The following is a 27,095-nucleotide window of genomic DNA, read 5'->3' as shown; positions in this document are numbered from 1 at the left end:
GGTCGTCTGAGCAGTAGCAAGCCCCACCCACAGAGAACTCAGAGATCGCCCTTTGGAATGACAAAGAAGCATGGCCTAAAACTGTTCTGCTTAATTGTCCCTGTTGCTAAATAGGCGGATCTCCAGGCGTCGCCAAGGAGGGGACTGCTAAGGGGATGAGCTGAAAAGCGGGGAGGGGGAGACCAGCCACTGCCCAAGTGCCGTGACCCAAGGGCCACCGGGGACCCTCCCCCAGCCCTGGGGCTACTCCGCCCTGGGTGTGCGGGTCTCCAGCCCCCTCCACCACACCTCCGCCCCGCCTGGCGCACTGCCTGGTTTGCCTAGTTCCCCGGACCAGACCAAGAGGCCGCTTCGCTGAGGACACACCGCCGGCTCCAGCCCTTTAGTCCGGGCGGCTCCCGACCCACCCCCTACCCGTGGGGCTCTCGCGGGCCGGGCCGGAGGCCGCCAGCTGGGCAGGTGCAGCCGGGAGCAGCGCGCGCTCGGTGAGTCGCCCGAGCGGCTCTGGAAGAGTTGATGGGGATCAAAGAAGAAGGAGGGAAGGTCAGGGAGGAAGGTGATTGTTTCCATTTCTATCTTTGCTAGCTGCCTCGAGACCAGCAGAAGCTAGGGGACTCGGGAGGCCGGCTAAGGAGCTACGGCCTCCACGGTTTTAGGGGCAAATTTCTTCAAACTGGGATCCACTGGCTCTGAGCACTGACCTGCCCCAGCCTCTAGGCCATGAGGTTTTCTCAGGAAGGGGAAGGGAGCCGGGGGATATCCTCCACTATGGAGCACTAGCTCTGAACCCAGATAGAGGCCTAGACTTAAATCCTTTCCTACTACTCTGCTGCTGGGGGGTCCTGTAACTTTACTGAGCCTCACTTTCCCCATCTATAAAATGGGGATATAATGCTACCTCCCAGGGTCCCTGTGAAGATGAAATCAAAAGGCAGTGTAAAATGCTACACAGATAGGTCTTCATTTGCCAGAGAAGAATAACTATTTCTGGTCTCATGGGGTGCACTTTGGGCCAGGCCTATCCTTTCCAAGGGTGAGGGGATGGCCTCCCTGACCAGGAGTCACATGGGAACACAGACAAGAGCCCTGCTGCAGGAGATCCTGCGGCACTCTGGTGAGTGGCTGTCAGGCCTCTGCGTGGGCCGCACAATAGACAAGGACAGTTTTCCTTAAGGAGGACATCCCTCACCAGACCTTCTTCCCAGACACCTTCCCCTAAGAAAACTGAGAACCCCTGTTGAATGAACACCTGAAAACTCCCTGCTACAGAGCCAAGTTCTCATTTTGCAGGTGGGAACTGCAAGGTCAGGGATGGTTACATGATGTTATAAGTTGGTAGAACTACCTTCCTCTCATCTACTCTCTCTTATGTGTGTTTAATCCTGCGTGCTGCCTTCTCTGTTAAACAAAGGCTAGATGTGGGGCCATGTGGGCAGCCAGAGAAGAAGGCACCAGGGTCAGACTGGCATGCTCCCAGGAAAGAGCGCTCTGCAGGGGTTACTGGGGCTCTCTGGGTCCAGGTGAGGATGAAATGCAGCACCAAACAGGAAAATGGACTCAGGAAAGCCACCCTCACTCTCTGAACCTGGGATGGACACTGGAGTTTGGAACAAGACCTTGCCCTATTTTGAGCCAGAGAAGACTCTTATTTGTCTGTTGAGCAGGGGCCCCCTTCTCCAACATTTCCTTCCACACAGTCTTTAAAACCTGCTCCTAATACGGGATCCGGATCCGGATCCGGATCCGGAGAGGGCTGAACCTTCAGCTTGCTGCCCTTTCCTGTAAGCAACAATCTGGCAGTTTTGTCAGGAAGAAGTTTAAGTTGGAAGATAACATGCGATGGCTGCCATTCTGGGCCATGCTCCTTCACAGCTGCGTCCCCAGAGCAAGATTCTGCGCATACTGAAAGGTAGGGCACCGAGATCCAGCCCCAGGCCTCTGGACTCAGCGAGAAAGACGAGTCTCTCTGCCCAAGCGTCCTGTGCTCTAGCCTCCCTGTGGTGCTCTCTTCCCCAGCCACCTTCCCACTCACCCCTACCCACCCCGCGCCCGGCGCAGTGGTTTCTGCTTCTTTGTACCCCTGCCACTAAAATGGTCTCTCCCTGCTGCCTGCACTCAGACATCCCCCCGCCTCCCCCCGCCCCCCCACCCCGTGCACACGCGCGCTGGCTACCCCTGACTATGGATATCAGGACCCGCTCCCTGCTCTGCAGTCGAATCTCCGCGGCCCTGGCCTTTATTCCAAACCCTCTTGTTCCCTGTCCTCGCAGAGACACGGGCGGGCTGTGGGATTTGCAGGATTTGGAACCCCGCTGGGCAGCTCAGGGTGCTTACTAGCATAAACAGGCTTGCATACTGATGGGGTTTAGGTGGGTAGTTGCCACGCCCCATGCTGTTGGCTCCGCCCCCTGGTGCTGTTGCCCTCCTCCAGCGTGGTCTCAGCCCCGGGAGCCAGCCGCTGGACGAGCAGCGATTGTCTCCTAAAGAACTCCCACACTTGTTAAGTTCAATGCCCTGCGATGTTGCCATCCGCTCCAGAGGAGATCTATCCTTGACCCTCTATCCTTGACCCTAGCCGTGCAGTGGTCCCATCCAGGTGGACTCAAGGGGCTGAGATGAATCCGAATGGATCCCAGATCGGGGAGACCTCAGACAGGACAGAGAAGCAATGAGACAGCACAGTGCAAGGCCTGCCCCAGGATGTTGCAGAAATGGGCTAGGGAGAGCTTCTCAGGGGGTCCAGACAGTTTGTTTAATCCATCTTCACGACAGCTCTGAGGTAGGGTTATACTCATTTTACAGATAAATAATACATTGGAGTTGAGAGACTAAGTGCTCTTTCACCATGACAGAGCAAGAATTTGAAACTAGGTCGGTTCAGTGCCAAAGCTTGTCTTAACCTCCATATTTTAAGGGTATCCTGCAAAGGGAGCAATGTGAGCAAAGAATAGAGGAGGAGACTACAGAAAAAGGTCATGTTTCTGGAGCACCGAGCTCTGTACACAGAGGTGAGAGTGGAGGCTGGAGAGATTGCTGAGGACCTTGGAGAGCCTTGGAAGTCATAATCAGCAATGTGGGCTTGGTCCTGAGGGTGGTGAGGGGCTGACCCCCCACCCCCCTTCAGAGGTTTTATACAGGAGAGTCACGCACGCTCTCTGGGTGCAGTTAGGAGTGTGGGTTCAGGTGGGAGAGGAAAAGCAGAGAAATTAGTGTGGTCTACTTTAGACCATCTTGCTTCTCAATATTTTATTATGCACACATAGAAAATGATTTGTTTTTAAGATGGAAGATGACCCTTGGGTCTCTGGACTCAATACCTGGATAAACTAGTTTCCTCTCTGCTGCAGGGAACACGGGGGTGGGGCGGGGGTGGGGGCGGTAGGGCAAGTCATTGGGAAATGATATGTTCTTTTTGGCTGCCCTGTGTTTGAGGGAAGTGCAGAAGCCTAACAGGAAGTGGATTAGATTTCTGGAGTCAGACTGGGTCCAACTCCTACTTGCATCAGTCTACTCAGTTGGTTGCTTTGAGTAAAAAAACTTAATCTCTCTAAACCTATTCTTTCATCTGTAAGATAGGGATAAGAATAGAATTTTAGGGTTGTGATGAGAGTAAAATGAGATAACGTACTGTGCCTGGAGCATGAAAGTTGCTCAGTCTGACTCTTTGTCAGTTTTACAGTATGAAAATCCATGCCAAAATTACATGGAATAGTCCATAGTCCATGTAATTCTCCAGGTCAGAATACTGGAGTGGGTAGCCGTTCCCTTCTCCAGAGGATCTTCCCAACTGAGAGATCAAACCCAGGTTTCCCACATTGCAGGTGGATTCTTTAACAGCTGAACCACCAGGGAAGCCCCAGAATACTGGAGTGGGTAGCCTATTCCTTCTCCAGTGGATCTTCCAAACCCAGGAATCGAACCAGGGTCTCCTGCATTGCAGATTCTTTACCAGCTGGAGCCCAGGGAAGCCCAGGGAAGCCCCTGCCTGGAGCATAAGTATCTTAAAATGGCAATTCTATTATTTTTTAAATTTATTATTAGTAAATCTGAATCTCAGGAAAAACAATTTCTGAAGTCATCAAAAGGAAATGGAAATCATGAAAATAAATGAGATGCCCCAAAGAGTGTGGATGATGAGGAAGAAGTACTTCGTGGACAGTAGTGGACAGAGGAAGAGGCGCCTAAGAAGAAATGGTCAAAGGAAAAGAAGGAAAGCCATCAATCAGAGCCTGGTGTCATAGAAGCCACACACATGACGTAGCTACACGGCCAATCCTCTGTCTCACTTCCTCCTTCTAATAGAACCTGATGTTGTTAGGGAAAGCCCTCTTCTCTGGATGTCTGTGTGCCTTAAAGGTGGCAGCCAAGTGCCCCAACTTCAAACCAGGAAATGGGTCCTCAATGGAAATCCCATTTCCCTTGCCACTGATTGGTTTAGGAAGGTGTATCTGATACCCTTCTGGCCAATGGGACTTAGTGAAAAGTCAGGTGGGGGACATCTAGAAATGATTCCTTTGATTTAAAGAGATGTACATGCAAATCAAAACCATAATAAATACCAGTTCACATCCACTAGGATGACTAGAATTTAAAAAGCCAGATAGCAACAAATGTTGGTCATGATTTGGGAAATTCAGAGTCCGTACTGATGGTGGGAAGCACTTGGAAAAGAACCTGGCTGTCTGTCAAATGACTAAACACAAAGTTAACATGTGACCCAGCAGTTCCACTCCTAGACATATGCCACGGGAAATGAAACTGTGTTTCCACACAGAACCTTCTAGGCAAGTGCTTATAGCAGCAGCATTCACGATATCTAGAAGTTCAACTCAAATAGTCATCAACAGATGAATGGATACACAAATGTGGCATAGCCATAGAATAGAATAGCACTTGGCTATTTGGGGAAGGAAATGGCAACCCACTCCAGTGTTCTTGCCTGGAGAGTCCCAGGGACGGGGGAGCCTAGTGGGCTGCCGTCTATGGGGTCGCACAGAGTCGGACACGACTGAAGCAACTTAGCAGCAGCAGCAGCATAAAAAAGGAAATCAGTACTGATACCTGCTACAACATGGATGAACCTTGGAAACATTCTAAGTGAGAGAAGCCAGCCACCAAAGACCACATACTATATGACTCCATTCATATGAAAGTCCAGAACAGGAAACCTATAGAGACAGAAAATAGATTAGTCGGGGCTTAGGGCTGGGGTGGTAAGCAGGGGAATGGGATATGAGGTTTCTTCTTGGAGGTAAATATTCTGAAGATGATGATAATGATTACACATATCTGTGAATATACTAAAATCACAGAACTATATACATTAAATGAATTGTATGCATGTTATATGTCAATAAAACTATTTTAAAAGAAGCAACAACAAAAAAAGACATGCATAAAAAACACAGACTCTTCTCCACATTGTCTTGTTTAGATGGGATGGCTGGAAGGGCACCAGCCGTCTTGCTGCCCGCGTGAGGGTGATGTCTACATAACAAGACAGGCAGAATCACAAAGATCACCGAGAAGCCCAAAGGAACCTTGGCAGCAGCAAACTCTGCTCGTCTTGTTATGTGACGTGATAAATTGTTTACACCGTTTTGAGTCAGAGTTTTTGTTGATGTTCTCCAACAATCATGTACTTTTTAATCCCCAAGGAGTTTCATATAGGAAAACAGTTGCTTATGAAAACTTCAGAGGTGCTGGATGGGCAGGCTCAAGCTGACCCTCCAGGAACGTCTCCTAGAAGCTGCAAAACTGACCCATTGTTGGAGCTACTACCTTTGTCCCCCTGTCAGGAGGGTGGGACACAGGAAGCCACTCCTGCAATGATTAAGTTCAAGGACACAGAGCAAACACAACATTGTAAATCAACTATACTCCAATAAATCATTTTTTTAAAAAGAAACACAATGTATTACTTGTGACCTCGGAATCAGCAATGGGGTTGTGACCTCATAACCCAAAGATCTTTGCTCCCTGTCAGCACCCTAGCGAAGCTGGTGAGTGAAACTGGAGTGCTGATTGAGAAAACTTACCCGCCTCCTTGACCTTACCACCAGAAGAAAGCAGTGCAGCAGGAGGATGGCCTCCACTCGACTCCACCTTCTGGATGTCTCCTATCTAAGGCCCAACTCCTACTTCCATCTCAGATCTCTCCTCTGAAGTCATTTTTCCTTCTGCCGGATATATATTTGTGTATACGTCTACATGTGTGTATATATGTATGCTGCTGCTGCTGCTGCTAAGTCGCTTCAGTTGTGTCCGACTTTGTGCGACCCCATAGACGGCAGCCCACTAGTCTCCACCATCCCTGGGATTCTCCAGGCAAGAACACTGGAGTGGGTTGCCATTTCCTTCTCCAATGCATGAAAGTGAAAAGTGAAAGTGAAGTCGCTCAGTCGTGTCCGACTCTAGCGACCCCATGGACTGCAGCCTACCTGGCTCCTCCATCCATGGGATTTTCCAGGCAAGAGTACTGGAGTGGGGTGCCATTGCCTTCTCTGTGTATATATATATATATCTCCTTTCAAATGTCCTAGGATCTTCTTGTGAAGGTCTTTCAGTTTTGGTTTACCTGAAAATACCTTTGTTTTGTCCTCATTCTTGAATTTTTTTTTTCCTAGACAAAGAAGATAGACTGGTAGTTATTTTCTCTTCTTTTTTCTTTTATCTATTTGCTTTATTCCTGGGGGAAGGAAGGCAGCATACATCTGGACAATTTGACTGTTCTCTTTCCCCACAGTGTGGACCAGATTGCAAGGTGGAGCCTAGGGACCAGAGCTCTTCCAACACAGACACAGCAGATGAAAGCACAGTGATGGGACACGTGGTCAAGGGGGAAAAGCAGGTGAGTGTGGGATGGAGTTTCCCTGGTGTGGCAGAGCTGGTCATTGGCCAAGAAGCTCTGGGTGGTCTCGGGATAAGCACAAGGGGAGGGTGTACTTCTCAGAGCCACAGCCCAGGAGAATAGGTCCCTGGCCCCAGGAAGGCACGAGCAGCGCCCACACAGCCCCTGCCTAACCGACCTGTAACTGTTTTCTCTCAGCGTATAAATATTCTCTTTCATGAAGGCCTGCTGCCTACAGCCACTTTTGATACCAAGTGGCCAGAGTTCAGTTTGGGGATTTCTCTGGTGATCCAGTGGCTAAGACTCTGTGCTCCCAATGCAGAGGGCCCAAGTTCCATCCCTGGTCATGGAACTAGATCCCACATACCATAACTAAAGATCCCACATGCCGAAACTAAGATCCAGTGCACCCAAATAAATAAATATTATAAAATAATAAAAATAAAATCTTAATCAAAAACACAAATGCTTCAACCATAAACCATTAGTTGAAGAAGAAATTACAATGGAATTAGAAAATATTTAGAATCAAAAGCTGATGAAAATATTATATAACAAAACATGTGGGATGCAGTTAATATAGTATTCAGAGAAAATGTATAACTATAAATATTTCTCATAAGAAAATAAGCTCAAAAATGAATGAGCTCAAAAGTCTCAAAATTAATGAGCTGTGTCCATATCAAAATAATATCCCAAAAAGTAAAAGGGAGATAAAACTAAATATAAGAAAAAATTAATTTTAAAAAGATGAACAAGCCAGAAGCTGATTTTTCAAAAATATTCATAACATTGACAAAATTCTGGTGAAAATGATTAAGAGATAAAAAACGAAGGCACAGATAATCAATATTAGGCATAGCACAACCAGAAAAGGATACTTGTCATGCAATAAATATAAAAAATATATAAAGAATTCCTATACATGGTAAGAAGAAGACAACCAATGGTTCAAAAGGAATTCCATAGAAGGAACACCCTTTCACAAACATTTGAAAAGGTGTTGAGGACTTCCCTCGTGGCCCGGTGATGAGGACTCTGCTTTCCCACTGCAGTGGGCACATGCTCAATCCCTGGTCAGGGAACTAAGATCCTGTGTAGCCAAAAAAGAAAAGGTTAGTAATCAGGGAAATAAATGCTAATACCTACAAGATTCACAAAATCAAATATCAGACAATACAAAATATAAACGAGCACATGAAACAGGGGCTCTCCACTATCTGCTTTGGGAAACAGCCTTGTTTGATGAAGCTAAAAGTGTGCATACCCATATATATCTTTTGCCTAAAACATTATATTTTTTCTTAATCTTACTGAAAATATTATTTCTTTTCTGAATTCTTTCTTCCTTTAACTACAACATCTTCATTTTAATATAAAATTTATCCTCCTTATTTTCTCATAATAATGAAATTTGACTTTTTATTTTAAAGTGGAGATTTAGCCCCTCATCTAGTTGATCTTAAACATTTTAGTATCATGATTGTATTAAAATATACTGAGGACCCCCAAAGAGCTTTTTATGTGAGGTGTAGCTATTGCTATTTACCATTTTAGAAATTAAAACTGAGAAATATTTTTAAAGATAAAGTATGCATACCCTATGACTCAGAGATTCCAATTCTAGGTATGTACTTCAGAGAACTCTTGAATAAGAATCTTACAGGAGTGTTATTAAGAATAAAAAAGAAAAAGCTTGTAAACCCCTGGCAATAACCTAGCTGGTAAATAACAGTAGAAGGGTAAGTAAGCTTTAGTATATTCACCAGTAGAATACATATAACAATGAAAGGAACTGCAGCTTCAGAGAACAACCTGGTGAATACTGTTATCAAATGTTGAATAAAAAAAGCAAGTTATCAATGAGTTACATAAAGAATTACCCCATTAATCTAAAATTCAAACACAGTTATAAACACTGAATTATTTACAGTGTGATGGTCAGTTTTTTTGTGTCCACTTGGCTAGGCTAGAGTTCCCAGTTATTCAATCAAATACTAAGTGTTGCTGTGAAGGTATTTTGTAGATGCATAAAAGCCCATAATCAGTTGATTTTAAGTAAGGGGGAAAGTGAAGTGAAAGTGAAAGTGAAGTCGCTCAGCCGTGTCAGACTCTTTGTGACCCCATGGATTGTAGCCTATCAGACTCCTCCATCCATGGGATTTTTCAGGCAAGAGTGCTGGAGTGGATTGACATTTCCTTCTCCAGGGGATCTTCCCAACCCAGGAATCGAACCCTGGTCTCCCGCATTGCAGGCAAACGCTTTACCGTCTGAGTCACTAGGGAAGCCCAAGTAAGGGGGATTATTCCAATAATAATCTGTATAGACCTGATGCAATCATTTGAAAGGCTTTCAGAGCAGAACCAAGGTTTTCCTGAGTAAGAAGAAACTCTCCACAGTGGACTGCAGCTTCAACTTCTGCCCAGAAGTTGCAGCCTGCCTTTCCTAATGGCCTGCCCTACAGATTTCAGACTTTCCTAGCCAGCCCCACAAACGCATAAGCCAATTCATTGCAATAAATCTTAAAACTGGTCTCCTACTGATTCTCTTTCTCTGGTTGACCCTTGACTTTTGGATTTTGGTACTGGAGGTGGTTCTGGAGGAGTAGAATTTTTTTTTAATTTATTTATTTGGCTACATTGGGTCTTAGTTGTGGCAGAGGGGATCTTTTCAGTTTAGTTCAGTCATTCAGTCATGTCCAACTCTTTGTGACCCCCATGGACTGCAGCATACCAGGCTTCCTTGTCCATCACCAACTCCCAGAGCTTGCTCAAACTCATGTCCAATGAGTCAGTGATGCCATCCAACCATCTCATCCTCTGTTGTCCCCTTCTCCTCCTGCCTTCAATCTTTCCCCAGCATCAGGGTCTTTTCAAATGAGTCAGTTCTTTACATCAGGTGGCCAAAGTATTGGAGCTTCACCTTCAGCATCAGACCTTCCAATGAATATTCAGGACTGATTTCCTTTAGGATTGACTGGTTTGATCTCCTTGCAGTCCAAGGGACTCACAAGAGTCCTCCGACACCACAGTTCAAAGCATCAATTCTTTGGTGCTCAGCCTTCTTTATGGTCCAACTCTCACATCCATACATGACTACTGGAAAAAAGCCATAGCTTTGACTATGCAGAGCTTTGTCAGTAAAGTAATGTCTCTGCTTTTTAATATGCTGTCTAAGTTTGTTGTAGCCTTTCTTTCAAACAGCAAGCATCTTTTAATTTCATGGCTGCAGTCACCATCCACAGTGATGTTGGGGCCCAAGACAATAAAGTCTGTCACTGTTTCCATTGTTTCCCCATCTATTTGCAATGAAGTGATGGGACTGGATACTGGGATGTGAACTCTGAATTGCAGCATGTGGGATTTAGTTTCCAACAGGAAATTTACCCTAGAGGAACAGAATCTTAAGGATGAATTCTCTGAACACATCCTGGATTTTCTGGAACTGGATCTGTAGTCTGATTAGAGTTCAAGGCACTAATGACTCTTTCACATGGTAAAGAGGGTACTGGTAGTCCATGGAGGGATGATACTAGAAACATGAAAAATATTGCTGTTGGATACTCCAGGCAAGGTTTTGAGTGATGTTCAAACATTTTAGTTAAACTAAATAGTATAATGAGAGTGCCTGGTAGTTCCTAACTGCTGGACAAAATGGGAAAAGAAAAGGATGAGCTCATGACTTCAAATTCCCAGCTCAAGATCCTCATAAAATGACCCCCAAACTTGCTGAAAAACAAACCCAGTATCTCACCCAGTGAGTGGCTGAGTTACAAGGCAAATTAAATTCCCAGTCTCAATGGTATCTACTGTTAAAAGGAGGGCATTGACTGGGAAGAGATGGGATACTGTTGGAATGAGAACAAATTGGAAGACCCTGACAGAGATGGGGATGTTGAGTCCCTGAATTCTGATGAGACTATTTGACCAGTACTAATGCATCTGAGGGGATTAACTCTGCATTGAAAACTGTAATGGCCTCCCTGAAGCAGCTGCTTTGCAAGACAGTGCTGTTCCTCCTCAGGACCCTCCCCCACCACTCCCTTTGCTTCTAGATCTATCATTAGACTCAGGCAAGTCCCAGCACGACCCTAAAGGTCGTGTACCAAATGTAACCCACAGGGAGGTGTGCTCTACACCAAAGGCTGCACGATTTTCCCAGTTGAGCAGACAGACAGCCAGTGAATATATAATTTAATGTCAGAGTGGAATCACTGTGCAAGACCTGCTCCCCAGCCCCAGGAGGGGCAGAGGACACACTTTTCACCAGCAAAGGAATGACATCCCTCCCACCCCTGCAGCCTCACCCCACCAAGCCAGGCAGAGATGAGAAGGGCCATGACTCATCTTTACCAGTACTTTTCCGAGTCCCTCTGATCAGACCAGCGTGTCATGTGCTCCACCCTGAACCAATCAATGTGGGCAGTGGGATGGCAAATGTTATTTGACTTAAACCTTTCAGGATCTATGCCTGGGTCTGGGGATGGAATTAAATCCCAAGCCACATAGCTGAAAATAGGTGATAGAGGGTGAGGAGTGCAAGTTCTGAATGTGAATTCTAAGTGCTATTATCCAGAAGGGGGAATAGATGGTGAGCATCAAACAGGATGAATTTCCTGTCGCTGCAGAAGGAAAACAGAACAGACTCGGGACCCAGGCTTGTTCTGTAACTACTCACAGCAGAGCAGGGCAGGCTGGTTTCTGTGCTCCCAGTCAGCGTAATGGATTTGGTATTTTAATCTACTCATGCGGTAAAAGTTCTTTACTTAGAGAAAAGCTCCAAACCCATGCAAAATGTATCTTGACAATTGGACTAAAGCAAATCCTGTTTATTTTAGTAGTCAGTAGAAGTGCTGGAGGAGACCGAGGAGAGCATGGGACCCATGAGCTGGACTCTGGCCACTGGAGGCCCCTAACCCCCTCTGTTCTGCTTGCCTTCCTCACGCCAGAAACTGCCCAAGAACAGAACTCTGATAGTCCTGTGGTGCTGAGACCGTCTGGACAGTGTATATAACGGAGCCCAGTTCAGTCCTCTGTGTAAACTTTAGGATTCTGGCAGGCGGTGTGTGGAGGTCTGTTATCCTGCAGCCACCCAAGACAAGCCTGGTAAGTAGGTTCTCTTGCTTCTTAAACCTGCCACCTACCAATCTGCAGTGGTCTACCTCTTTCTTCAGGGCTTCCCTGGTGGCTCAGCTGGTAAAGAATCCTCCTGCAATGTGAGAGACCAGGGTTCGATCCCTGGGTTGGGATGATCCCGTGGAGAAGGGAATGGCAATGCACTCCAGTATTCTGGCCTGGAGAATTCCATGGACCGTATAGTCCATGGGGTTGCAAAGAGTGGGAAATGACTGAGCAACTTTCACTTCACTTCACTTTACCTCTTTCTTCAGGCTTTCCAGGCCCCTTCACCTTCAGAAGCTCCTAAGGAGACTGTGAACTAACACCTAGGTGTCTGGAGCAGCTTTATTATTTGTGCCTCAACTGAAAATAATACTAGCAGTCTCCCATCAGTCACTTACACACGTGGAGTCTGCATGCTAAGTGCCCACCGTGCGTGCGTGTGTGCATGCATGCTCAGCTGTGTCCGACTCTTTGTGGCCCTACGGACTGTAGCCCGCCAGGCTCCTCTGTCCATAGAATTTTCCAGGCAAGAATACTGGAGTGGGTTGCCATTTCCTACTCCAAGGAAATCTTCCCAACCCAGGGATTGAACTGGCATCTCTTGCATATCCTGCATTGGCAGGTGGATTCTGTACCACTGACCACCATGCATCAGCTCTCAAATCTCCCTCAACTCTATGAGCTTAATATTATCATCTGACTTTGTCAATGAGGAGTCTGAGGTTAGGGATATAGGCAGCTTGTCCAAGGCAACAAGCTACCTAAGGGCAGAGTTGGGATCTTAGCCAGGCCTGCAGGCCTGCAAAGTTTGTCCTCTGTGATGGACATTGTGCTTCTTCCCTACCCCTGTCTCCACCGCAAGTCCCTGCACTGTCCTGCAGTATCATACTGGCTGTTAATGAAAAAATATATATATATATTGATTAAACCTTTACATCCCAGTACTAAGTTTGACCTCATCTTCTATCTGAAAGATATCTGACTTCCCTGGTGGCTCAGACAGTAAAGCATCTGCCTGAAATGTGGGAGACCCGTGTTCGATCCCTGGGTCGGGAAGATCCACTGGAGAAGGCAATGGCACCCCAGTCCAGTACTCTTGCCTGGAAAATCCCATGGACAGAGGAGCCTGGTAGGCTACAGTCCACGGGGTCACAAAGAGTCGGACATGACTGAGCGACTAAACTTTATTTTCTTTCTTTTCTATCTGAAAACTCTAAAAGTCAGGATATTCACTGGCTCTGGAAAAATAGTCTGTACCATTCAGTTGTAAAGTTCAAGCTGAGGCCCCAAAACTTATATTTTAAGCTCTGTGAGGTTTCAGTATCAGGAGGCTCCTGGTCGGCATCTGCCAGATTCCTGTTCTGTTGCTTCGTCTTGTCTCCTCTGTTGTGACTTGATATCACACCTGTGAACAATAGCTGTTTAAGTTCAAGCTTTAAAATATCGAAGCCAGGGAGCAGTTACCATATGTTTTTCTGGAGGAGTAACAAACAGACCTGTTTTTTGTCAGACCTGTTTTTCTGTTCACCCGAGATGGTACACTCTGCCTCTGGCAGAGGCGTGGGTTGGCCGTGGCCTGCTGCAGGGTTGGGGCATTGAGTGCTGCAGCGCATGCAAGGGACCTTTTGAAGGAGGTCACCATCATCTTCATTACCCCCACCATGTTTGGTTTCAGGTCAAACAATAAGAGGGGAACAGAGCCCTGCCCATCAACAGGAAATTGGGTTAAAGATTTACTGAGCATGGCCCCGCCCATCAGAATAAAACCCAGTTTCCCCCAGTCAGTCTCACCCATCAGGAAGCTTCTATAAGCCTCTTATCCTTATCTTTCAGGGGGCAGACAGAATGAAAACCACAATAACAGAAAACTAATCAAACTGATCACATGGACCACAGCCTTGTCTAGCTCAGTGAAACTATGAGCCATGCCGTGTAGGGCCACACAAGACAGACCAGTCCTGGTGGAGAGTTCTGCACAAATGCGGTCCACTGGAGAATGGAATGGCAAACCACTTCAGTATTCGTACCTTGAGAACCCCATGAACAGTATGAAAAGGCAAAAAGATAGGACGCTGAAAGATGAACTCCCCAGGTTGGTAGGTGTCAGTATGGTACTGGAGAAGATAATTTCTCCAAGCTGGAGAAATAATTCCAGAAAGAATGAAGAGATGAAGCCAAAGAGAAAACAATGCCCAGTTATGGATGTGACTGGTGATGGAAGTAAAGTCTGATGCTATAAAGAACAATATTGCATCAGATCAGATCAGATCAGTCGCTCAGTCATGTCCGACTCTTTGCCACCCCATGAATTGCAGCACGCCAGGCCTCCCTGTCCATCACCAACTCCCGGAATTCACTGAGACTCACGTCCATCGAGTCAGTGATGCCATCCAGCCATCTCATCCTCTGTCGTCCCCTTCTCCTCCTGCCCCCAATCCCTCCCAGCATCAGAGTCTTTTCCAATGAGTCAACTCTTCGAATGAGGTGGCCAAAGTACTGGAGGTTCAGCTTTAGCATCATTCCTTCCAAAGAAATCCCAGGGCTGATCTCCTTCAGAATGGACTGATTGGATCTCCTTGCAGTCCAAGGGACTCTCAAGAGTCTTCTCCAACACCACAGTTCAAAAGCATCAATTCTTTGGTGCTCAGCCTTCTTCACAGTCCAACTCTCACATCCATACATGACCACAGGAAAAACCATAGCCTTGACTAGACGAACCTTTGTTGGCAAAGTAATGTCTCTGCTTTTCAATATGCTATCTAGGTTGGTCATAACTTTCCTTCCAGGGAGTAAGCGTCTTTTAATTTCATGGCTGCAGTCACCATCTGTAGTGATTTTGGAGCCCAAAAAATAAAGTCTGCCACTGTTTCCACTGTTTCCCCATCTATTTCCCATGAAGTGATGGGACCAGATGCCATGATCTTCGTTTTCTGATTGTTGAGCTTTAAGCCAACTTTTTCACTCTCCACTTTCATTTTCATCAAGAGGCTTTTGAGTTCCTCTTCACTTTCTGCCATAAAGGTGGTGTCATCTGCATATCTGAGGTTATTGATATTTCTCCTGGCAATCTTGATTCCAGCTTGTGTTTCTTCCAGTCCAGCGTTTCTCATGATGTACTCTGCATATAAGTTAAATAAACAGGGTGACAATATACAGCCTTGACGAACTCCTTTTCCTATTTGGAACCGGTCTGTTGTTCCATGTCCAGTTCTAACTGTTGCTTCCTGACCTGCATACAAATTTCTCAAGAGGCAGATCAGGTGGTCTGGTATTCCCATCTCTTTCAGAATTTTCCACAGTTTATTGTGATCCACACAGTCAAAGGCTTTGGCATAGTCAATAAAGCAGAAATAGATGTTTTTCTGGAACTCTCTTGCTTTTTCAATGAGCCAGAGGATGTTGGCAATTTGATCTCTGGTTCCTCTGCCTTTTCTAAAACCAGCTTGAACATTAGAAAGTTCACGGTTCACATATTGCTGAAGCCTGGCTTGGAGAATTTTGAGCATTACTTTACTAGCGTGTGAGATGAGTGCAATTGTGCGGTAGTTTGAGCATTCTTTGGTATTGCCTTTCTTTGGGATTAGAATGAAAACTGACCTTTTCCAGTCCTGTGGCCACTGCTGAGTTTTCCAAATTTGCTGGCATACTGAGTGCAGCACTTTCACAGCATCATCTTTCAGGATTTGGAATAGCTCAACTGGAATTCCATCACCTCCACTAGCTGTGTTCGTAGTGATGCTTTCTAAGGCCCACTTGACTTCACATTCCAGGATGTCTGGCTCTAGGTGAGTGATCACACCATCATGATTATCTGGGTCGTGAGGATCTTTTTTGTACAGTTCTTCTGTGTATTTTTGCCATCTCTTCTTAATATCTTCTGCTTCTGTTACCATTTCTGTCCTTTATTGAGCTTCTGTTACCATTTCTGTCCTTTATTGAGCTCATTTTTGCATGAAATGTTCCTTTGGTATCTCTGATTTTCTTGAAGAGATCCCTAGTCTTTCCCATTCTGTTGTTTTCCTCTATTTCTTTGCATTGATCGCTGAGGAAGGCTTTCTTATCTCTTCTTATCTCTTTCTTATCTTATCTTTCTTTCTTATCTCTTGCTATTCTTTGGAACTCTGCATTCAGATGTTTATATCTTTCCTTTTCTCCTTTGCTTTTCGCTTCTCTTCTTTTCACAGCTATTTGTAAGGCCTCCCCAGACAGCCATTTTGCTTTTTTGCATTTCTTTCCTATGGGAATGGTCTTGATCCCTGTCTCCTGTACAGTGTCACGAACCTCATTCCATAGTTCTTCAGGCACTCTTATCTATCAGATCTAGTCCCTTAAATCTATTTCTCACTTCCACTGTATAATCATAAGGGATTTGATTTAGGTCATACCTGAATGGTCTAGTGGTTTTCCCTACTTTCTTCAATTTCAGTCTGAATTTGGCAATAAGGAGTTCATGGTGAGAGCCACAGTCAGCTCCTGGTCTTGTTTTTGCTGACTGTATAGAGCTTCTCCATCTTTGGCCGCAAAGAATATGAAAAGGCAAAATGATAGGATACTGAAAGAGAAACTCCCCAGGTCAGTAGGTGCCCAATATGCTACTGGAGATCAGTGGAGAAATAACTCCAGAAAGAATGAAGGGATGGAGCCAAAGCAAAAACAATAGCCAGCTGTGGATGTGACTGGTGATAGAAGCAAGGTCCAATGCTGTAAAGAGCAATATTGCATAGGAACCTGGAATGTCAGGTCCATGAATCAAGGCAAATTGGAAGTGGTCAAATAAGAAATGACAAGAGTGAATGTCAACATTCTAGGAATCAGCGAACTGAAATGGACTGGAATGGGTGAATTTAACTCAGATGACCATTATATCTACTACTGTGGGCAGGAATCCCTCAGAAGAAATGGAGTGGCCATCATGGTCAACAAAGGAGTCCGAAATGCAGTACTTGGATGCAATCTCAAAAATGACAGAATGATCTCTGTTCATTTCCAAGGCAAACCATTCAGTATCACAGTAATCCAAGTCTATGCCCCAACCAGTAACGCTGAAGAAGCTGAAGTTGAATGGTTCTATGAAAACCTACAAGACCTTTTAGAACTAACACCCAAAAAAGATGTCCTTTTCATTATAGGGGACTGGAATGCAAAAGTAGGAATTCAAGAAACACCTGGAGAAACAGGCAAATTTGGCCTTGGAACACGGAATGAAGCAGGGCAAAGACTAATAGAGTTTTGGCAAGAAAATGCACTGGTCATAACAAACACCCTCTTCCAACAACACAAGAGAAAACTCTATACATGGACATCACCAGATGGTCAACACTGAAATCAGATTGATTATATTCTTTGCAGCCAAAGATGGAGAAGCTCTATACAGTCAGCAAAAACAAGACCAGGAGCTGACTGTGGCTCACACCATGAACTCCTTATTGCCAAATTTAGACTGAAATTGAAGAAAGTAGGGAAAACCACTAGAGCATTCAGGTATGACCTAAATCAAATCCCTTATGATTATACAGTGGAAGTGACAAATAGATTCAAGGAATTAGATCTGATAGACAGAGTGTCTGAAGAACTATGGACAGAGGTTCATGACATTGTACAAGAGGCAGTGATCAAGACCATCCCCAAGAAAAAGAAATGCAAAAGGGCAAAATGGTTGTCTGAGGAGGCCTTAAATAGCTGAGAAAAGAAGAGAAGCTAAAGGCAAAGGAGAAAAGGAAAGATACACCCATTTGAATGCAGAGTTCCAAAGAATAGCAAGGAGAGGTAAGGAAGCCTTCTTCAGAGATCAATGCAAAGAAATAGTTAAAAACAATAGAAAGGGAAAAACTAGTGGTCTCTTCAAGAAAATTAGAGATACCAAGGGAACATTTCATGCAAAGATGGGCACAATAAAGGACAGAAATGGTATGGACCTAACAGAAGCAGAAGATATTAAGAAGAGGTGGCAAGAATACACAGAAGAACAATACAAAAAAGATCTTCCTGACCCAGATAACCACCACGATGGTGTGATCACTCAACTAGAGCTAGACATCCTGGAATGCAAAGTCAAGTGGGCCTTAGGAAGCATCACTACAACAAAGCTAGTGGAGGTGACGGAATTCCAGTGGAGCTATTTCAAATCCTGAAAGATGATGCTGTGAAAGTGCTGCACTCAATATGCCAGCAAATTTGGAAAACTCAGAAGTGGCCACAGGACTGGAAAAGGTCAGTTTTCATTCCAATTCCAAAGAAAGGCAATGCCAAAGAATGTTCAAACTACTGCACAATTGCACTCATCTCACATGCTAGCAAAGAAATGCTCAAAATTCTCTAAGCCAGGCTTCAATAGTACATGAACCAAGAACTTCCAGACATTCAAGCTGGATTTAGAAAAAGCAGAGGAACCAGAGATCAAATTGCCAATGTCCACTGAATCATTGAAAAAGCAAGAGAACTCCAGAAAAACATCTACTTCTTGTTTATTGACTACGTCAAACCCTTTGACTATGTGGATCACAACAAACTGTGGAAAATTCTTAAAGAGATGGTAAATTCTTAAACAGACCACCTTACCTGCCTCCTGAGAAATCTGTATCCAGGTCAAGAAGCAACAGTTAGAACTGTACATAGAACAACAGACTGGTTCCAAATTGGGAAAGGAGTATGCCAAGGTGGTATATTGTCACCCCGCTTATTTAAATGCAAAGTACATCATGCGAAATGCCGGGCTGGATGAAACAGCTGGAATCAAGATTGATGGGAGAAATATCAATAACCTCAGATATGCAGATGACACCACCCTTATGGCAGAAAGTGAAGAAGAACTAAGGAGCCTCTTGATGAAAGTGAAAGAGGAGAGTGAAAAAGCTGGCTTAAAACTCAACATTCAAAAAAGGAAGATCATGGCATCCAGTCCCATCACTTCATGGCAAATAGATGGGAAAACAATGGAAACAGTGAGAGACTTTATTTTTTTGGGCTCCAAAATCACTGCAGATGGTAACTGCAGCCATAAAATTAAAAGATGCTTGCTCCTTGGAAGAAAAGCTATGGCCAAACTAGATAGCATATTAAAAAGCAGAGACATTACTTTGCCGACAAAGGTCCATCTAGTTAAAGGTATGGTTTTTCCAGTAGTCATGTATGGATGTGAGAGGTGAACCATAAAGAAAGCTGAGTGCCGAAGAATTGATGCTTTTTGAACTATGGTGTTGGAAAAGACTCTTTAGAGTCTTTGCACTGCAAGGAGATAAAACCAGTCAATCCTGCAGGAAATCAGTCCTGAATATTCATTGAAAGGACTGATGCTGAAGCTGAAACTCCAATACTTTGGCCACCTGATGCGAAGAACAGACTCCTTGGAAAAGACCCTGATGCTGGGAAAGATTGAAGGCAGGAGGAGAAAGGGATGACAGAAGATGAGATGGTTGGATGGCATCACCGATTCATTGGACGTAAGTGTGAGCAAGCTCTAGGCCTTGGTGATGGACAGGGAAGCCTGGCATGCTGCATTCCATGGGGGCCTCAGAGAGCGACTGAACTGAATGAACAAACACATTGTCAGACTTTTTTTTCTGTTCACCTGTGATGATACACTGGTGTTGATGAAAAGGTCCATTGTGCAGTCAACTCAGATTCCCACTGATCTTTGAGTCAAGGGAGTGAGAATCCCCATCAGAAAGAGTCCATTTGGGTTGGTTTAACAAGATACCACAGACTTATAAACAACATAACCTACACTTACGGCTTATTAACAACATAACCTTATTTCTCACAGTTCTGGAGGCTGGAAGTCTGAGATTACGGTTCTGGCATAATGAGGGCCTTCTTCCCGGTTCACAGTCAGCAACTTCTCACTATATCCTCACTATGTGGTGGAAGGAGTGAGAGAGCTCTTTTATAAATGCCTGGTGTCTCATAGGACCACTAATCTTCATGAGGGCTCCATCCTAATGACCTAAGCAGCTTCTGAAGGCCCCACTTCCTGACATCATTACATCAGAATTTCAACATATAAATTTGGGAAGCACTGTTTCCTTCACCTTCCAAAAGGTGTGTTCCAAGGTGTATGAAATTTGGAGGGAGTAAACTGGAGTCAATGAAGTCAAATGTAGTTCATTTTTTGCAGAGAAATGGGTGGAATCCATTGAAGTTCCTAAGTTTTCAGAACTCTAAGAACCAGGCTGCCATGCTTGCTTGTAAATAGGAGCTGGTGAGTAGAATGGGGCTGGAGACCCAGATTTGGAAGGTACTTTAATCCTACTTGCAAATATTGTATTTAGACACTTAACAAATATGGTTAGCAAGTAACCAGATTACTCAACAGAGGCCTCAGTTTCCCCATATGTAAAATGCAATAATAAGACTCACTATCTCACTATTGGAGAAGGCACTGGCACCCCACTCCAGCACTCTTGCCTGGAAAATCCCATGGATGGAGGAGCCTGGTAGGCTGAGTCCATGGGTCAGGAAGAGTTGGACACGGCTGAGCAACTTCTTTCACTTTTCACTTTAATGCATTGGCGAAGGAAATGGCCACCCACTCCAGTGTTCTTGCCTGGAGAATCCCAGGGACAGGGGAGCCTGGTGGGCTGCCGTCTGTGGGGTCACGCAGAGTCGGACACGACTGAAGTGACTTAGCAGCAGCAGCAGCCTCTCAGACTGTGGAAAGGATTAAATGAGATATGCATGTAAAGTTCCTGGATTTAGCAGGCACTTAGTAAACAGCAGCTATTATTATTAAGATTTTTATTGTGTGTAGACCCATTTTGAGTTTGTTCAGACAACCGAACGTATGATTTACATTACAATAACTAACAAATGTTATCCTTGGCAGATGTAGAGATGTGGAACCAGAATAGCATCTGCAGCAGCTGAAGTCATTCTAGACTCTGGCCCAGTGTCCCTGCAGCAATTTGATATGGAGATGGAAGCCAGGGTGCTGTGGGGCAGCCTTGGCCTGCTCCGCCTGGTGTGGTGTCTCCTTCCACAGACAGGCTACGTGCACCCAGATGAGTTCTTCCAGTCTCCAGAGGTCATGGCAGGTAAAGCTTCCCATGTGTGGTTAAGATAAGTTTGTGCAGCAAAGTCTGGTCGAGGAGCTGGTTGGTTATTTAGAGCATGCGTGAATGTTCAATTGTATCTGACTTTGCAACCCCCACCAGGCTCCTCCGTCCATGGAATTTCCCAGGTAAGAGTGCTGGAGTGGGTGGCCATTTCCTTCTTGAGGGAATCTTCCCAACCCAGGCATCAAACCTGTGTCTCCTGCATTGGCAAGCGAATTCTTTACCAACTGTGCCACCTGGGAAGCCCCTGGATATTTAGTTCAGAGGGAGAAAAATGTCTGTGCAAATGAGCAGTAAATCCACAAGCCTCTCTGGCATAAGAATTTGAGAGTAGGAATTTCACATCTCCTTCCTGAGGGGTGACACTGACCTTCTAAATATTACCAATGAAATGCCAGCCTCTTTGATGTTTTCCTGCTTATACCAACAGTACAGGTTTTCAGAACAAAAGCTGTTTGCGGCTTCTCAGTGGAAGGATTTCAAAGTTGGGCTTCCCCAGTGGTTGGGGAAGCCTATACAGGGCTGTGACATAATAATGAAACTTTGTTTCTGTAGGTTCATGTGATGTCTGAGGGAGCTCAGACCTAGACTGCTCACTTGTTAGAACTTCGCTTCTAGGTGGAATAGGACACATCATTAAGACAGTTGCCAGAAATCTTGAGGCTTTTCAGATGCTGTGGTCACAAGCTTTCTTCCTCATGGCTCAAGATGTCTACTTGAGCTCCAGCCATCAGGTTAAACACCAGGTCTTTCCCACCACCAGAAAAGAGATAGGCATTCCTACTGTCTTTAAGGGCATATTTTGAAAGTCACATACTTTTTGCTCATTTTCATTTTATTGGTCAGAATATGTCATGTGACCACACCTAGCTACAAAGGGATGCTAAAAAATATAGTCTGTATATCTGACCACATGCCCAGCTAAAGAGACTAAGGATGAAGGAAGAAATGGATATTAAGGAGGTATCAGTCCTTTCTGCCATAGACCTCAACAGGTGAATTTGTTTTTAAAGTTGAAAAGTCCAGTCTTATTAGTTTTTTAACCATATTTATTTTTTCTTGCTGGGTCTTCACTGCTTCACGGGCATTTTTCTCTAGTTGTGGTGAGCGGGGATATTCTTAGTTATGGTGCGAGGGCTTCTCATTGAGGTGGCTTCTCTTGTTGCAAAACACAGACTCTTTGGTGTGAGGGCTTCAGTAGTTGTGACACATGGACTCAATAGTTGTGGCCCGCAGGCTTAGTTGCTCCACAGCATGTGGGATCTTCCTGGATTGGGGATTGAACCCATGTCTCCTGCACTGACAGGCAGATTCTTTACCACTGAGCCACCAAGGAAGCCCAGGTCCAGTCTTCTTTTCCACCCCATTTTAACCTGAGCCAGCAAAAAGCAGCCAGATGATCTGACCCGAGACTTTATTTTTTCTCTTTCACCTTCTGACATAGAACTGCCAAAAGGCTGGACGAATAGGAGGAGAAGCAAAGAGCCTTAAACAACCCGTAGTGTTATCAAGTGGGAGATGTTGTGAGACCTGGAGCTAAGATGCAGAAATTAAGGTTTTTCCCTCATCCCCACTCCAAGCTCTGTGACAGTGGGGTACAGAGTCACAGACTAGCCCCACACAGGAAGTAATTTTAATTACAGGTGTATTCGTTTTAAAAACTAGGAATCCTAGATAAAACTAGTAACCTTAGACCATAAGCACAGTTGCTCACTCCCTTCCGCACTCTCACACTGCCTGTCCTGGAGGACGATCATGATCACAGAGATGCGTTTTTGACTCTGGAGACCTTAGAGCGCCAAGAAGAGGAATGGAGCCTCCCCCTGCTCCTCCTCACACACGCTGTCCAGAGTGCAGTGTTACCTTGCTTCCTAGGCGCGGGGCTGCACAGCAGACCATCACAGGCCTAGCAGCTTAACCCTGGAGTTCCATCCCAGCAGCCCCTGCCGTATGACGGTCTTCCCACTGCTGACCTGAAGCTCACAGTTCTGTAAGTCAGAAGTCCCACCCAGGCTCCCTGCTCAGGGTATCACATGGTGTGGGCTGGGCTAGTTCTTGTCTCTTCAGCACCAGCTGAAGATGACTCTGGTCTTAAGGGTTCCTGTGGCTTTTGTCACACCCATCCGGGTGCTCTCCCTGCCTTGGGGCCAGCGGTCCCCTACGACATCACCTACTCTCAGGAGTGGACTCTGTCAGCTTCACAGCCCCAGGGTTGTGTGGGGCAGAGACAGTCCTGGGGGCCGTGCTGGGGTTTGGTCTACCATGTTCTTGAGCTGAGATCTGGCTTACCCCTCCTCCTCTTTCTGCAGGGGACATCCTAGGCATTGAGGCCGCCCGGCCCTGGGAGTTTCACCCCAGCAGCCCCTGCCGCACGGCGGTCTTCCCACTGCTGACCTCTGGCTCTGCCTTCTGGCTCCTCAGGCTCTGGGAAGAGTGGGGGCCATGGCCGGGCGTGGTGAGTGGCTACTTGCTGCTGGTGGGGCCCCGACTCCTCCTCACCGCCCTCTCCTTTGCCCTGGACCTGGCCGTGTACCACCTGGCTCCAGGCTGGGGGGCGGAGCGCTGGAATGCCCTGCTCCTGCTGTCCGGGTCCTACGTCACCCTGGTCTTCTACACAAGGACCTTCTCCAACGCCATCGAGGGACTGCTCTTCGCCTGGCTGCTGGTACTGGTGTCCCCCAGGGCGGCCAGGAGCCGCACACCTAGGAAGCCCGCTCCAGGCCCGCGGTGGCATGGCTGGCTTCTTGGGGGCCTTGTGGTGGCTGGCTTCTTCAACCGGCCCACCTTTCTGGCCTTTGCTCTGGTCCCCCTCTTCCTCTGGGGCACTTGCGGAGCCACAGATCCCAGCTTCAAGTCGCTGACCCAGCAAGCCCTGACTCTGCTCCCGGGGGCAAGCCTCACTGCAGTGGCGTTTGTGGCTGTGGACAGCTGGTACTTCTCTGGTCCATCTAGACCCAGCACCCTTGTCCTTACACCTGCCAACTTCTTGCGCTACAACCTGGATCCGGTGAACCTGGCAAGGCATGGCACACATGCGAGGCTCACTCACCTGGCTGTCAACGGCTTCCTGCTCTTTGGGATGCTGCACGCCCATAGCCTGCAGGCTGCATGGCAGCAGCTGCGGGCTGGCCTGCAGGCCTTTGCCCAGATGGGCTTCCCAAGGACACTGGAAGCCTGGAGCCCACGGCCCAGCCCCAGGTCTCTCCTCCTGCTCTTCTACTTTGTGCCCCTTGCCCTGTTATCTGCCTTTAGCCACCAGGAAGCTCGGTTCCTGATTCCCCTCCTGGTGCCCCTTGTCCTGCTCTGTAGTCTGCAGACCCAGCCAGCCCCCTGCAGGGGCACTCTGGCCCTCTTCAACGTCCTGGGTGCCCTCTTCTTCGGGTGTCTGCACCAGGGGGGCCTTGTGCCTGGCCTGGGGCACCTGGAGCGGGTGGTTCATGCCCCTGAGCCCCTGCGTGTACCCACCCACTTCACACTCGTCTTCACCCACACCTACATGCCCCCCCGGCACCTCCTGCACCTCCCAGGCTTGGGCTTGCCAGTGGACGTGGTGGACATGGGTGGGGCTGAGGACTGGGTCCTGTGCCAAGCCCTGAACAACTTCACCAGACACGCAGCCTGCCAAGCGGCTGGGGGACCGTGGCTCTGCCGTCTGTTTGTGGTGACCCCTGGTACCACCAGGCCAGCCGTGAGGAAGTGCCGCTTCCCACTCAAGAGTGAGACACTCATCTTTCCCCACCTGACCCTGGAAGACCCACCAGCCCTGTCCTCCCTGCTGAGCAGTGCTTGGAGAGACCATCTCAGCCTTCATATCCTGGAGCTGGGGGAGAAGCCTGACAATATGACACAGAAGCCACTGCCCAAGACTCAGCCCTAGCTGAGGGCCCCTTTCCACCTCTAAGTGTTGGCTGGACTGGGACAGAGCCTGATTCTTTTCCTTTCCTTTCCCTTCCAGAATCCCCACCACTGCCTCTCCTGTGCACAGCCTTTGACTGTTCCACCTCCTGGGTAAACTGACATCCACTTCCCCTCAAAAACCAAAGATCTGATCAGTCATGGTCCTGATGCCAAGGTCCCCAAAGAACCTAATGTAATCAGTGACGCCAAATGCCTATTCCTGCCCTATTCCTTCCAGTCACTGTGATGTTTTAAACAAATAAATCGCACCTGATTGTGAAAGGAGACAGCAATCTCCTAATGACATTCCTGAATGACTTCTCCGAAAGCTTCCAGGATGCCTTACCTCTTGCTGTCATGACAACCCTTTGGCCTCCTAGATACCTGGAAGGAGGCAGTGTATTGATATTCAAAAGAAGGTAGCTCAGATTCAGGAAGCCTAGTTCGAGTCCCCAGTCTTCTACACATTGGCTACATGCTCTAAGAAAGCCCCTTCCCCTAACCCAGCCTGTTTTCCAGCCTGCACAATGGTCTCTGAGGTGTCTGCAAGCTAACACTGTGTTGTTCCTGGGTCTACAGTACAAGTTCCTTCCCAAAACTCTGTAAGCATAGAAGTGGGTGTGGTGTATTTAATGGCACTTTGGTATCTGTCTCAATGCTTGGTTATTACCAAAACAAGTAGTTCTGCAATTTTTCTTTTATCCACTCTCCTACTCCTGTCCCTGAGAGAGGTGGAAAATTTCTGCATCTCACTAATATTTATTTGACTGTGCTGGGTTTTAGCTGTGGCATGCAGGATCTTTGTCACGTCATGTGGGAACTTCGTGGCAGTGCACGGACTCTAGTTGTGGCTCACGGGCTCCAGAGCATGGGCTTGGTAGTTGCGGTATGTGGGCTTAGTTGTTTTGAGGCATATGGGATCTTAGTTCCATGACCAAGGATTGAACCTGTGTCCCCTACACTGCAAAGCAGATTCTTAAACACTGCACCACTAGGGAAGTCCCTGCATCTCACTCGTCAGGGGTCAGACAGCCCAGATGTTTTCCCAGATGTTCAGCCCCAGGGGAATGGAGACACAAGGCTGGATTCTGGTGGCACTTGGGCACAAAACCTTAAATGTGGTCTGATCACTCTCCATGTTCAAAGCCTCTGTCTGAAGCCCCTTCACAGGCTCAAGAGCAAACCCCATGCCAAACCCATACCTGCTGTGTTGGTGGAAGCCATCACACCTGGGCATGCTGCTCCCTGCAACACAGGGCACCACTGCCCAGTCCACTGGGATTGTGAGGAGCTGTGGCGCTCAGCCTGTCCTCATTCTCCCTCTTCACAACCCTGCCATCTCTGGAGAACCAGAGGTACCCAGGCCTCTGTGAGCAGTGGGCTGGAGAGCACCTTCCACCAGCGAGAGCCCTGGGTCATCTTGAAGCTCCACTTCCCACAAGCTGCTGCTGGGGTCCCCATGCCACATTTGCCTCAGGACTCCAGCCCCGACAGAGAGGAATCAGTGGCATGCTGGTAAATGTTTAGCAACCCATTCTCTAGGGGCAAAATAGCCCTTATTTCTGGTGTTTGACAACTTGTGTGTTGTTTATACTCTCACCATGGCTGATTTCAAACTACTAAAATGATGTTACTGAACTTGGGAGATGCCAAGGATGCCTCTCCTGAGCCAGCCTAAGCTAACTGCAGCACACTACCCAATAGTTCCCTCTTTAAAATTATAGGACCTGTTCATGATAGTTTCATGTTCTTGTGGTTTGTTACTAACTTTGGTTTTTTTTTTTTTTTCCTACCTGTAGTGCTTAGCATCATCTTGGGCACCTGTAAGCACTTACTTACTTTGCAGCCAGAGAGTTTTTTTTGCCTAACAGATAAAAACCAAGTGCTGCCTGGAGATAACTCAGATTCTAAGGTCCCAGATTCCTCTGGGATTCTTGGGACTTGTTTCTCTCCTTCGCCAGGTAGGTTCACAAACTCAGAATTCCCTAGAGGAGCTGTTGGTGTAGCAGTCCATGTAGATTGTAGTGGCCTGAGTGCTAACGATTTGTTTGTAAAGTGTTGGTATCTAGATTTGTGTGGCATTAAGGGGTGATTTGAAATTGCCCTGCAGGATAGTGGAGTGAGTTGCTTCCTGGCTTCACATTCTGTTTAGCAGCGCTTGAAAGGCATGTTGGGAG

The 27,095-nt window shown here is 46.6% G+C and overlaps 1 protein-coding gene across 6 annotated transcripts; it reads left to right on the top strand.

Moving 5' to 3' along the window:
• Window positions 1–335: 335 nt before the first annotated feature.
• PIGZ (phosphatidylinositol glycan anchor biosynthesis class Z) lies at window positions 336–25,205 on the top strand. Of its 6 annotated transcripts, none has more exons than XR_003035498.2 (6): window positions 336–485; window positions 6,746–6,850; window positions 11,800–11,956; window positions 19,228–19,410; window positions 20,085–20,168; window positions 20,793–20,882. XR_003035498.2 is itself a non-coding variant. In XM_024994883.2 (5 exons), the coding sequence occupies exons 4-5, from the start codon at window positions 20,877–20,879 to the stop codon at window positions 24,896–24,898; spliced, it is 1,692 nt and encodes a 563-aa protein (XP_024850651.1). In that variant the 5' UTR covers window positions 336–485; window positions 6,746–6,850; window positions 11,800–11,956; window positions 20,793–20,876; the 3' UTR covers window positions 24,899–25,205. The 6 variants fall into 6 exon arrangements, 1 of the variants encoding a protein (XP_024850651.1); XR_009495062.1 differs by having other exon boundaries at window positions 19,228–20,008; XR_001500592.3 differs by lacking the exon at window positions 19,228–19,410 and adding an exon at window positions 13,805–14,067.
• Window positions 25,206–27,095: the final 1,890 nt, after the last annotated feature.

This window comes from Bos taurus, chromosome 1 (genome assembly GCF_002263795.3).
Source record: "Bos taurus isolate L1 Dominette 01449 registration number 42190680 breed Hereford chromosome 1, ARS-UCD2.0, whole genome shotgun sequence".
In the NCBI taxonomy this organism is placed as follows: domain Eukaryota; kingdom Metazoa; phylum Chordata; class Mammalia; order Artiodactyla; family Bovidae; genus Bos; species Bos taurus.
This window is presented reverse-complemented; position numbering and strand designations above follow the sequence as displayed.

Excerpts from the sequence above, each read along its gene's own strand:
- PIGZ (XM_024994883.2), top strand. The coding sequence starts at position 20,877 with ATGGAGATGGAAGCCAGGGTGCTGTGGGGCAGCCTTGGCCTGCTCCGC. Across the intron at positions 21,001-23,330 it reads GTCTCCAGAGGTCATGGCAG|GGGACATCCTAGGCATTGAG; the intron begins GTAAAGCTTCCC and ends CTCTTTCTGCAG.